The following is a 12,907-nucleotide window of genomic DNA, read 5'->3' as shown; positions in this document are numbered from 1 at the left end:
TAGAGACGGGGTTTCACCGTGTTAGCCAGGATGGTCTCGATCTCCTGACCTCGTGATCCACCCGCCTCGGCCTTCCAAAGTCCTGGGATTACAGGCGTGAGCCACCACGCCTGGCCAGAGTTACTTTTATATATTATACAGTGGCATGGAACAATCCAATCACTTTTTTGAAGTGCCAGCCAAATTCTTCTTCAGAGAAGCCTGTTTGAAACTCCCTAGAGTCAAAACCGGGTACCACAGGACAGAGCAGCAATGAGTGACCAACCCCTGACTGTATGTGCAGATGACACATCCATCCCCAGATTATGTATCAACATGAGTGAAAGGTACTGTCATTGCTTATCAATTTTTTTTTTTTTTGAGATGGAGTCTAACTTTGTCTCCCAGGCTGGAGTGCAGTGGCACGATCTTGGCTCACTGCAACCTCTGCCTCCTGGGTTCAAGCTATTGTCCTGCCTCAGCCTCCCAAGTAGCTGGGATCACAGGTAACTGCCACCACACCCAGCTAATTTTTGTATTTTTAGTAGAGACGCAGTTTCACCATGTTGGCCAGGCTAGTCTTGAACTCCTGACCTTGTGATCCACCCGCCTTGGCCTCCCAAAGTGCTGGGATTACAGGCGTGATCTACTGCACCCAGCCCATTGCCTGTCAGTTTTTATAGAGTGTCACTTAGATCAAGAAAGAAATGGTAGTACAGAGTTAGGTGTGCCTGACACCAAACACGGCCTCATCCTTCTCCCTTGAAGGCCAAGTGCACTCTGAGAGTGTGGTTAAAGAGTAGAAACAATGTCACCCACTTCACTTCAGATGTGATTTTCTACAGGAGGCAGGCACTGTGCTGGGATGGCCAGTGAAGGTAAGGAACACTAGAGGTGCAGGTTTAGGTGATGAACGGGACACAGCCTGGACATTATTAGCCTAGACTATGGAGGTGCCTTGATGTTTCTCAAATCGAGATCAGTCTGGCCAACAGGAAACTGAACTGGTTTTCAATGGAAAAACTCATCTGTAGGCCGGGCGCGGTGGCTCAAGCCTGTAATCCCAGCACTTTGGGAGGCCGAGATGGGCGGATCACGAGGTCAGGAGATCGAGACCATCCTGGCTAACACAGTGAAACCCCGTCTCTACTAAAAAAATACAAAAAACTAGCCGGGCGAGGTGGTGGGCGCCTGTGGTCCCAGCTACTTGGGAGGCTGAGGCAGGAGAATGGAGTAAAGCCGGGAGGCGGAGCTTGTAGTGAGCTGAGATCCGGCCACTGCACTCCAGCCTGGGCGACAGAGCAAGACTCCGTCTCGGAAAAAAAAAATAAAGAAAAACTCATCTACATAGAGATCTATTCGCTTCCTTTAAGTTTCAGTTTTGTGATGTGGCAGTTAGCATGAGTGACTCCATTTTGGTTTGGTCTGGTTTCTAAGTGCCTAGTGCAGAAGCTCAGTCCAAAACAACAGTCTCCCATAATTTTCATTTTAACATTTCCTTAATGCTAATACATTATATCAGGTCACCTCAAATGTCACCTCCACAGAGGGTTCTTCCTGTCACCTCAGTTAGTCCTACTTCTTTCCATTCAGTTTTTTATTACGCTGTACTTTTTAGGATCTGGGAAATCCAATCAAAGTTCACAGGGTTTATTGCTTTTTTTTCTTTTTTTTTTTTGAGACAGAGTCTCGCTTTGTCGCTGCCCAGGCTGGAGTGCAGTGGTGCAGTCTCGGCCCACTGCAACCTCCACCTTCCAGGTTCAAGCAATTCTGCTTCAGACTCCTGAGTAGCTGGGATTACAGGCATGCACCACCACACTCAGCTAATTTTTGTGTTTTTAGTAGATGTGGGGTTTCACCATGTTGGCTGGTCTGGTCTCGAACTCCTGACTTCAGGTAATCCACCCACCTCGGCCTCCCAAAGTGCTGGGATTACAGGCATGGGCCACTATGCCCAGCCAGGTTCATTACTTTTTAAAAATCAATCTATGAAAAGTTAAATTGGCCAGGCATAGTGCCTCACACCTGTAATCCCAGCACTTTAGGAAGCTGAGGTGGGAGGGTCACTTGCGGCCAGGAGTTAGAGAGCAGCCTGGGCAACACGGTGAAACCCCATCTGTACAAAAAATACAAAAATTCGCTGGGGTGGCACACACCTGTGGTCCCAGCTACTTGGGAGGCTGAGGTGGGAGAATTGCTTGAGTCCGGAAGATCAAGGCTGCAGTGAGCTCTGTTTGTGCCACTGTACTCCAGCCTGGGTGACAGAGCGAGACCTTGCCAAAAAAAAAAAAAAAAAACATGTAAATGAAACCAAATTCAATGATGTTACCTTAACATTTTTTCTTTTATCAGTAGAGACAGGGTCCCACTATGTTGCCCAGGCTGTTCTCAAACTTCTGGCTTCTTAAGCGATTCTCCTAGCTCAGCCTTCCAAAGTGCTAGGATTAACTGGTGCGAGCCCCCACACCTGTCCTATCTTTATTTCTAACAACTGGTATGCCTTAATATTAAGAAGAACTTTAGAAAACAGCTTTGAGCCATTTTCCGGATAGGGGAAGTCAATGAAGCTCACTCTTGCGGTGAGGGTGACTTTAACATCCACACATCCTGTCTGGGGGACTGGATTTCTGAGTTGTTCTGAGACTTAAGAGCAGGGGAAAAAAAAGTCACTCTTTTTCCTCTGCTCTCACACAACACGGAATACTTCTGTGACCAAATGCAAATATTTGAGGAGTGTTCCCCACATACCAAGCAAAGCATCAATTCTGCAACTGACTCCAGCTCGATGTCTTCTAGTTCCAACACTTTCTACCTTTATATAAAGTACAAAACTGCCTCAGAAATCATCTGACCATGTGTCCTGGTTTGCCAGTGAGAATGCTTGATGGTACCTGTTGTGCCAACATAATTTTTCATAGCACTTCATCTTCTTGCCATGGTTATCCATGTCTGAACAATGAATATGTATGAGTACTTTCACACATAAGCAAAATTAGGTTTATTAAATGAAGTTTCCAGGAATGTTTAAATTTCAACACCTGATTTTCCTTATCACAAGTTATGGCTGTGCTAATTTCTCCAGGCAATATTCATGGAATATTGAATTTATCATTGTAAGGTGTGGAGCAATGAAGATGCCCAAGAGGCCGGGTTCACACCTGTAATCCCAACACTTTGGGAGGCTGAGGCTGGAGGATCACTTAAGTTCAGCAGTTTGAGATCAACCTGAACAACTGAATGAGACCCCATCTCTACCAAAAATAAAAAACTAGCCAGGCATGGTGGCACACACCTGTAGTCCCACCTACTTAGGAGGCTGAAGTGGGAGGATTGCTTGAACCTGGAAGGTTGAGGCTGCAGTGAGCAGTGATCGCACCACTGCACTCCAGCTTGGACGACAGAGTGAGACCCCATCTCAAAAAAAGATGCCTAAAACATATATATATATATATATATTTTTTTTTTTTTTTGAGACGGAGTCTCACTGTGTCCCAGGCTGGAGTGCAGTGGCATGATCTTGGCTCACTGCAACCTCTGCCTCCCGGTTCAAGCAATTCTCCTGCCTCAGCCTTTCAAGTAGCTGGGATTACAGGCGCGTGCCACCATTCCTGGCTAATTTTTGTATTTTTAGTAGAGACAGGGTTTCACCATGTTGGCCAGGTTGGTCTTGAACTCCTGACCTCGTGATCTGCCGGCCTCAGCCTCTCAAAGTGCTAGGATTACAGGCATGAGCCACCGCGCCCGGCCTGCCTAAGTCATAATTTCTATTACAGAATTTCTCATTTACAGCTTCTCCTGAGACAATCTTTCATTTCAGTTAACCCTGCTCCTTGGGGGTTATATGTGAGATAAAAGTGCCATGCTATATCGTGTTCCCTGGCTCAGTCCTACACAGCGTGTCCTGAAAAATGGGTCTTCAGTCACTGTCAATGCACCAGGGATAGATATCCATAGTACTGAGAGCCTCTAAATCTTTAGTAAGTTCTGGCTTGGTTAGCTTTCTTACAAGGAAACCTTGCAGCAGTCCATAGCAATGTGAGGAAGCCTTGGCCATGCCTCATCCCATTTCCCGCACCCTGAAAGACATCTGCCTCTCTCTCCTGGTGCAGTCATGCCTCTTGCCTGGTCTGGGCTCCCCTCCTGCTCTGAGGCAAGAGTATCTCTCCATTGAACACTGAGTCTGAAATTCCCGGCACACACTTGTGATCCCTTGCAGAAGGAAGGAGTAGGGACAGCTCCTTGAATGAGGAAGCTAACAGTGCCTCTTCTAACAATAAGGAGCAAGTCGCCTTGAAATGCAAATATCCGATAACCAGGGCGCGAGGAAGGCGCTCGCTTAGAGAGGCTGCTCGCTTAGAGACGCTGTGGCCGGAACAAGTCAGACATGATCTGCAGGACCCAGTTACCCAGGCCTTCTGCTGTCACTCAGGACGGAGGAGGCGGGGCCTGGAGCCCCATCCAATCAGGGGTGCTGGGGCGGGGGCCTGTCAGCAGTCCATCCGGGGAAGGGGGAGGGGACAGTCGCCCTTCGTCCATTCCTTTGGTGCTGCGCCGGCTGCAGTCAGGAACTGGGCGCTCTTGCTCCGAGAGGGACCAGGTGCCTCCACCAGAGTTTCTGTCGTTCTGTAACCTGCACTGTGACCTACACTAGTCGCAGGAGCCACGCAGAGGACACCGGAACACCCTGGAAGCCGAGAAATGGTGTGTGTGAGGGGGCTGGCGTCCGGGCGACTGGGAGAGGGGCTGGAATCGGCCAGGACCGGCTGAGACAGGACCTGGGCCTCCACGCCGCGACTCCGGGGTCTGGGACGCGAGTCCCCTCGGCCGCAGGGTGAGGCTGGGCCGGCAGCCGGGACCCCGGGCGTCCTGCCCCGTCCCTTCACGGCAACTGCTGCCCGGCCCCGGAGCCCAATCTGGGCAGCTCCGCGTCTCCCCGCATTATGCCGGGGCCACGGGAGGGATAGGGGGGTTTCCGCCTCGTGTGTGGGGTTTGTTAGAAACAAGTGCCCGGTGCCACAAAGAAAACCAGCATCTAAGCAGAAAATTCCTCAGCAAGGCAAATTTATTTGTACATAACTGTGCAGCTTGCGCCAGTCACGGATGATCGCAAGAGCACACCGAGCGGGGTAGGGCAGGGGTTTTTATCCTTAACGCAGTTCCTAGCACTTCTGTGTCCTTTCCTCATTGGCTAGGGTTGGACCTCACAATCTAACCTAACTCGATTGGCTAAGGTTTCAAATTAAATAGGGTCTGACCAGGCGCGGTGGGTCACGCCTGTAACCCCAGCACTTTGGGAGGCCGAGGCAGGCGGATCACGAGGTCAGGAGATCGAGACCATCCTGGCTAACACGGTGAAACCCTGTCTCTACTAAAAAAAATACAAAAACACTAGCCGGGCGAGGTGGCGGGCGCCTGTAGTCCCAGTTACTCGGGAGGCTGAGGCAGGAGAATGGCATAAACCCGGGAGGCGGAGCTTGCAGTGAGCCGAGATCGGGCCACTGCACTCCAGCCTGGGCGACAGAGCGAGATTCCGTCTCAAAAAAAAAAAAAAAAGAAAGAAAAAAACCAAAAAAATATAAAAAAAACTATTAACAACAAAAAAAAAAAAAAAAAAGAAAGAAAAAAACCAAAACAAAAAAGAACTATAATTATATAATTATCTTGAAAGCACGTATTGTTATGGGTATTGGGACATCAGGACATTTTGTTGTTGTGGGAGTGTAAGGATACTTGCAGGCATCTTCAGGCTGTTTCCTTCATGGGAAACATTTGTTGACCATGGGTTGTGACTGGCAAGGAGTGTTTCTTATTAGTCTCAAGATGGAGCTGAACTTAAATTGGTGTTACTCTGGCTCCCCTAGGCACCTGCTTCCCTAACACTTATATAGGCAAAAGGCAAATAAATACAACAGGATTACGTTTTCCATAGAAGGCTGATGTATGAGATACAACAGTTTAATTATTATTATTTTTGAGACAGTGTCTTGTTTTGTGGCCCAGGCTGGAGCAGTGGTGCGATCATGGCTTACTGCAGCCTTGACCTCCCCGGCTCAAGCACCTCCGCCTCCCAAAGTACCTGAGACTATAGTTGCCCACTACCACACCTGGCTAATTTTTTATTTTTTTCCGGACGTGGGGTCTGGATACGTTGCTCAGGCTGGTCTCTAACTCCTGGCCTCTAACAGTCTTCCTTCTTTGGCCTTCAAAATCGCTGGGATTACCGGCGTGAGCCACTGCACCTGGCTAACAACCTAATTCATTATGGTTTGCTTTTTTCTCCCAGAGCTTGTTTTCTTTCTAGCTGGTTTTTATTTCCTTTTCAATTTAAAAGAGTGAATTTAACATTCCAGCTGAAGACAATGTGATAGGCATGAAATCTTTGTGTGAGGAAGTAAAGAGGGAAGTTAGTTTACTCTAGAGATCAGTAGTGAAGAGGGGCCTGGTGGTGTGGCTCACACCCAGAACCCCAGCACTCTGGGAGGCCGAGGCAGGTGGATGGCTTGATGTCAGGAGTTCAAGACCAGCGTGGACAACATAGTGAGACCCCCATCTCAATTATGAAAAATCATATTAAAAAAAAATAGTGACGAGGGAAAGGGCCTTTCCTGTTTTCCTTCAGTCATTTACAACATTTTACAAAACAGTACAGGTAAGAAAGAAGGTGAATCTGTAATCAGGGAAAGGAGAGTTCCAGCTGGCTATGTGAAAGCTGTGTATCACATAACTCAACTCTGTGATCACGTTGCTTCAAGATAATTTAGAGATCTACCAGATTAAATTTTTGAATTACTTGTGTTTTTTTTTTGTTTTTTGATTTTTTTTTGAGACAGGGTCTCACTCTGTCACCCAGACTGGAGTGCAGTGGTATAATCTTGGCCCACCGCAGCCTCTGCCTCCTGGGTAAAAGTAATTCTCCTGCCTCAGCCTCCCAAGTAGCTGGGATTACAGGTGCGTACCACCACACTTGGCTAATTTTTTAATTATTAATAAAGGTGGGGGTTTCACCATGTTGGCCAGGCTGGTCTCGAACTCCTGGCCTCAAGTGATCCATCTGCCTCAGCCTTCCAAAGTGGTGGGATTACAGGAGTGAGCCACTGCACCTGGCCTGACTTACTTGTTCACACAGCCTATATAGGTAGAAGATTTCTAGTCATGTAATCACAGGTTAATTGTTGGATTGTGCTTGATTAAGCATAAATTTCATTTCCCTGTAAATTAGTAATTTTCAAGAGTTTTATTTAAATTTGATTTTAGTGTCCTTAGGTAGGACCTTAGGATACTACACACAGTTCGGTCTCATTGCTTCTTCTTTAAATTTTTTCACACTTTCCAGGGCAAGTGGTTTTCCCCTACCATTTCCAAATATATGGGATGCAGGGCCTCAAATCCTCCACCCTCATACAACAGCCTAACTCTTCAAGGGCTTGCAGTAAAATCGTTTCTGAATATTTCACATGACAGGAAAGCAGAGAATCACCACTAGACATTTTCCCGAAAAAACTTTTCTGCCTCTCCTCCTTTTATCTTTCCTAGACAGAGACACCTTATCAACCTTATCAGGATGTCTTTAGAACGAGGTTCCTTTCTGGAAACTTTACAGGTGATGTGTCTTCAGTACACCCTTGTATCCTTTTTTTTTTTTTTCTTTTGAATCAGAGTCTCGCTCTGTCACCCAAACTGGAGTGCAGTGGCACCATCTCAGCTAACTGCAAGCTCCACTTCCTGGGTTCATGCCATTCTCCTGCCTCAGCCTCTCAAGTAGCTGAGACTACAGGCGCCCGCCACCACACCTGGTTAATTTTTTGTATTTTTAGTAGAAACGGGGTTTCACTGTTTAGCGAGGATGTTCTCGGTCTTTTACCTCGTAATCCACCGGACTCGGCCTCCCAAAGTGCTGGAGTTACAGGCGTGAGCCACCGTGTCCAGACCTACACCCTCCTATCTTTTCCAGGTTTTGGGTTTTAGAACAGCATGGGGATGACTCAAAATCCCCACTACTGCCCTGTCTGTCTCCTGGAGGGTCTAGTGGCCATCAGTGCCTAGAGGAATGGGGCCTCCTGAGGGAGCCCCTGAATGACTAATGGTGGAGGAGATACCTGGTATAGTCTTCATCTAAATAACCAATTCTCGGGGTGCTCAGCTTCTCTCTCCCAACTCCAGTTTCCATTAATTGGAGACACATGGCCGTCAGCCAGTTGGATGTTGCTATTGAGGAAAAGGAGAAATGATTCCTGTCTTCTGGATTGTCTCAACTGTGAAGAGACAAATATCCCAAAAGACAAGGAAAGGCCACTCCAACGGGGTGCAGCAGTAGCCTGCAAAGCACAATATACATGGGGGTCCACAGGGGACAGAATGCAGTGTTGGTGGGAAACAGTCATTGAGCACTTCTCCTTTCCTCTCTTGTGAAATGTTCAGAGAATCACCACCAGACACTTTCCTGTCAAAATATGCATGCTTCTCCTTTCCTCTGTTGTGGAAACACATTTTATCAGATTGTCTTTTGGTTGAGGCTCCCCTTTGGAAACTTCAAAGGGTATTGTGTCTTCAGTGCACTCTCCTATGTTTTCTTGGTCCTGGGTGGCAGAATTGGGGTGACCTAATATGCTCACAGCTGCCCTGTCTCTTGGAGGGCCTCGTGAGTATCAGCCCCTGGGTCACTCGTCCCAGGGGACAGAGTGAGGTAGGAGAATGGGGACTCCCAAAAGAGCAGCTGAATGCCTTCTGGTGCAGGGAGACTCCTGGTATACTCTGCATCTAGATAGCCAACCCCTGGAGATGCTCAGCTTTTCTTTCCAAACCCCAGTTTTCATAAGTTGGAGACACGCGGCTGGTCAGCCGGTTGGATGGTGCTATTGAGGGAAAGGAGAGATGGTTCCTGTCCTCTGGATTGTGTCAACTGTGGAGGGAGACGAAACCCCAAAAGACAAGGAAAGCCCTCCCCAGCAGGCTGGACCAGTAGCCTGCAAATCAGAATATGGAAGCGGGTACACAGCGGGGTATAGTGCGGTGTTGGTGGAAAGTAGTCATTGAACACTTCGGTGAGAAGGATCGGTGTGGAGAGATGTCTCATGTGACGGTGACCTGTGCTGACGCATGAGTCAGACATCACTGTGTTCCAGCCAGCACTGCCCCTCTGTGGGCTTGTCCCTGTAAAGAATTGTTCATACATTGCAGCTTGAGTGTTTCAAATTAACTTTACTTTGCATTTTTCACTAGGGCCAAATCCAAGAATGACTGCGTAGGTCAGTGAGACACAGAAGAGGCAACTCAGCAAAGCCCATGACATCACAGGGCACTGCTCACAATCCCAGGAGATGAGGGCAGCACACCTGCAGAGCAACACAGACGGGGGGAACATCCAGGATGCACATTCAACCAGCAGGTGTAGGGAGCAGGACAGACAGGGACCTGTGGGCCAGAGCTTTTCTCAGGGTCCAGGGAATTGACCAAGGAGGTGTCTCTCGGGGAGTTGTTTCTGGTGGATTTAGAGCAAGCAGGCACTAGTTCTGTGAAGTCACACTGTGATTAAAAGCTGGTCTGTGCCATCCATGTGGGATGTAAGGGTTAGCGAGACAACTCAAATTGGTTATATCTAGCTGTCCCACAGGGAGGTGGTCACCAGAATGCAGTCGTGTAAGAAATATATATGAGTTGATCCCATGGAGGAACTGGGAGGAGGTGGAGAACTAGAATCTCTGTTGAGTTTGAATAAAGTTTTCTTCTGTTATGAGAAAATTAAATCCATAAAGAAAATGCATGCTAAGGTAACATATAATTATAAGAACTCACCATATCCGGCAGCTCTAGAATGAATTAAATTGTTGTATATGGAGATGATGGGTAGCAGATTGATTATTCTCCGATAGAGAACCATTTGTCCCTGCTTCTTCTGTTAAGTGTTCACCACTTGTATCATTGGCCGGCAACACCTGGTTTGTCATAGTTTCACATTACCTTAAACAGATGCCCAGACTGGGCACAGTGGCTCACGCCTGTAATCCCAGCACTTTGGGAGGCTGAGGCGGGAGGAACACCCGAGGTCAGGAGTTCAAGATCAGCCTGACCAATCTGGTGAAACCCCCTCACTACTAAAGATACAAAATTAGCCAAGCGTGGTGGTGCATGGCTGTAATCCCAGCTACTCGGTTGGCTGAAACAGGAGAATCATGTGAACCTGGGAGGTGGAGGTTGCAGTGAGCCGAGATCACACCATTGCTCTCCAGCCTGGGCACTAAGAGTGAAACTCCAGTAAAAAAAAAAACAAAAACAAACAAACAAAATAAAACTAAATGCCCTGGTTTCACAATTTGCTGTTTTCCATTGGCCTATCTTTCCATCTCTCTGATAATACCATTTTCTCTTAATTAGTATAGAAATCAAAGCTATGGTGTTTAGCGGGTGGGTGTATTACCTCTCTGTCTTAGTTATCTTGGGCTGCTGTATCAAATTACCATAGACTGAGTGACTTAAAGAATAAATATTTATTTCTGGCAGTTCTTGAGGTTGTAAGTCCGCATTCAGGGAGCTGGCAGATCTAGTGTCTGGTAAGGGCCTGCTTCCTGGTTTGCAGATGGTCATCTTCTTGTGGTTTCTTCACATGACAGAAAAGAGAGGAAGCCGGCTCTCCTGTGTCTTCTTATAAGAGCACTAATCTCATTCAGAAAGGATCGACTCTTAATGCTGTCATCTAATCCTAATGACTTTTCAGAGATGTCAACTTCTAATACTATATTGGGGGATAGGTTATTAATGTGTGATTTTTTTGGAGTGATGCAAATATTCATGCCATAACACCCCCCAACCATATTCTGTAGAGCATCTTGGCTATTCTTAGTCATTGTCTTGTATTTCAGTTTTTAGAAGTAGTTTTTTCTTAATTTTAGTGAAAAAAACAAAGTGCCTTGTACATTTCATGGAATAAAATATAACTGTAGTCATATTTCAGAAAGGTTACATCATAGTGCTATTTAATCTCCTTTTAAGGACACATGACATTTTTCCATTTATTTCATTTTATATTGATGTTTTTCAGTGTAGACTTTTTACATAAGAATCATTTTATATATCCTTCCTGAGACTTTTTTGGACTTCAAGCAAATTAGTTTTAATAGAAATTAGTGGCTGGGCATGATGGCTCATGCCTGTAATCCCAATATTTGGGAGGCTGAGGTGGGTGGATCACCTGAGGTCAGGAGTTGGAGATCAGCCTCATGAACATGGAGAAACCCTGTCTCTACTAAAAATGCAAAATTAGTCAGGCCTGGTGGCGCATGCCTGTAATCCCAGCTAGTCAGGAGGCTGAGGCAGGAGAATCACTTGAACCCAGGAGGCCAAGGTTGCAGTGAGCCAAGATTGCGCCATTGCACTCCATCTCAAAAAAAGATAAAAAATAAAGAGATTATTCTAGTGTCGGCAACATGGCAAACTTTGCCTATACAAAAAATCACCTCCTCATTGTGATGTGTGCCTGCAGTCCCAGCTACTCAGGAGGCTGAGGTAGAAGGATCTGTTGAGTCCGAGAGTTCGAGGATGCAGTGAGCTATGATTGCACCACTACACTCCAGCCTGGGAAGCAGAATGAGACCCTGTTTCAAAAAAAAGAAAAGAAAAGGAACAAGAAAAGAATTAGTTTCAATAGGGTATGCTGTCTTTTAAAAATTATATTCAGCAGATTGTTGCTGATAATTAAAATTCACTGAGATTTATTTCTGTATAGTGTGCATTCTAGAAACTTACTAAAACTGTTACATATGCAATAAAGACATAAAAGAATTGCACAATGAATTCAAATAATAATGATGGAGCCAGTATTGGGAATGGTAAGATAATTGCCTTACTTTTCCTTATACTTTCACAACCTGGATATGCATCCTCATCAGTATCCTCATATATTATTTTTGCATGTTTTTTATGCAAATGATAACCAATATGTGATCTTTTATATCAGATTTTATTTTAACTCAGTTATATGGAACCTTATATGGAATGATAGTTAATTCACTTTCTTATTTAATGGATTTTATTATTTAGAACAATGGTTGTTTCCCCAAAACACTGGGCAGATAATCCACAGAGTTCCCGCATTTTTCTTCCAGGCTCATAGTTCCCCCTATTTTAAACATCTTGACTGGCCAGGTGCTGTGCCTCATGCCTATAATCCTACCACTTAGAGAGGATGAAATGGGAGGATGGCTTGAACTCAGAATTTGGAGGCCAGCCTAAGCAACATAGCAAGACCCTGTTTCAAAAAATATATATGTGTATATTACATGTGAACATGATAAAAATTGAAGAAGCCAATGCTATTATTACCTAAAGTCCATCTTTTACATTAGGCTTCACTCTTTTGTTCTGTGGTTTAAGACAACTACATGTGTCATGTATTCACCATCACAGTCTTATACGGAAGCATTTCACTGCCCTCAAAATCCCCTGTGCTCCTCCTAATCATACCTCTCCCCTCACTCTTTTGCCATCCCTGTTTATCCCTGGCAACAAATGATGATGTTCCTGCCTCTAGAGTTTTGCATTTTCCAGAATATCACATATTTGGAATGATACTGTAAGTGGCCATTTCAGACTTGCTTCTTTCATGTAAAAATATGCATTGAAGGTCTCTAAATATCTTTGTTGCTTGACAACTCATTTATTTTTCATTTTTCTTTATCTAAAGATTTTTGTTTAGAGACAGGGTCTAAAATTCCCAGCTCAGGTGATCCTCCCACCTCAGCTTCCCAAAGTGCCTGAATTCCATTTGTGAGCCACCATGTCCAGCCACTCATTTTCTTTTTCTTTCTTTTTTTTTTTTTTTGAGATGGAGTTTCGCTCTTGTTGCCCAGGCTGGAGTCCAATAGCATGATCTCGGCTCACCACAACCTCTGCCTCCCGGGTTCAAGCGATTCTCCTGCCTCAGCCTCCTGAGTAG

At 45.8% G+C, this 12,907-nt stretch overlaps 1 protein-coding gene across 1 annotated transcript in view; it reads left to right on the top strand.

Annotated features, from left to right (window-relative positions):
• The first annotated feature begins 4,513 nt into the window (after positions 1–4,513).
• Positions 4,514–12,907, top strand: part of LOC105520933 (zinc finger protein 69-like) — a 22,763-nt gene continuing 14,369 nt past the window's right edge. Inside the window, 1 exon segment of the mRNA XM_011954948.1 lies at positions 4,514–4,680. Within this exon segment, the coding sequence (XP_011810338.1) occupies positions 4,678–4,680 (3 nt within the window). The 5' untranslated portion in view covers positions 4,514–4,677.

This window comes from Colobus angolensis, unplaced genomic scaffold, assembly GCF_000951035.1.
Source record: "Colobus angolensis palliatus isolate OR3802 unplaced genomic scaffold, Cang.pa_1.0 Scaffold39, whole genome shotgun sequence".
NCBI classification, from domain to species: domain Eukaryota; kingdom Metazoa; phylum Chordata; class Mammalia; order Primates; family Cercopithecidae; genus Colobus; species Colobus angolensis.
Note: the sequence above shows the minus strand (reverse complement) of the source record. Positions and strands in the feature narration are given on the sequence as shown.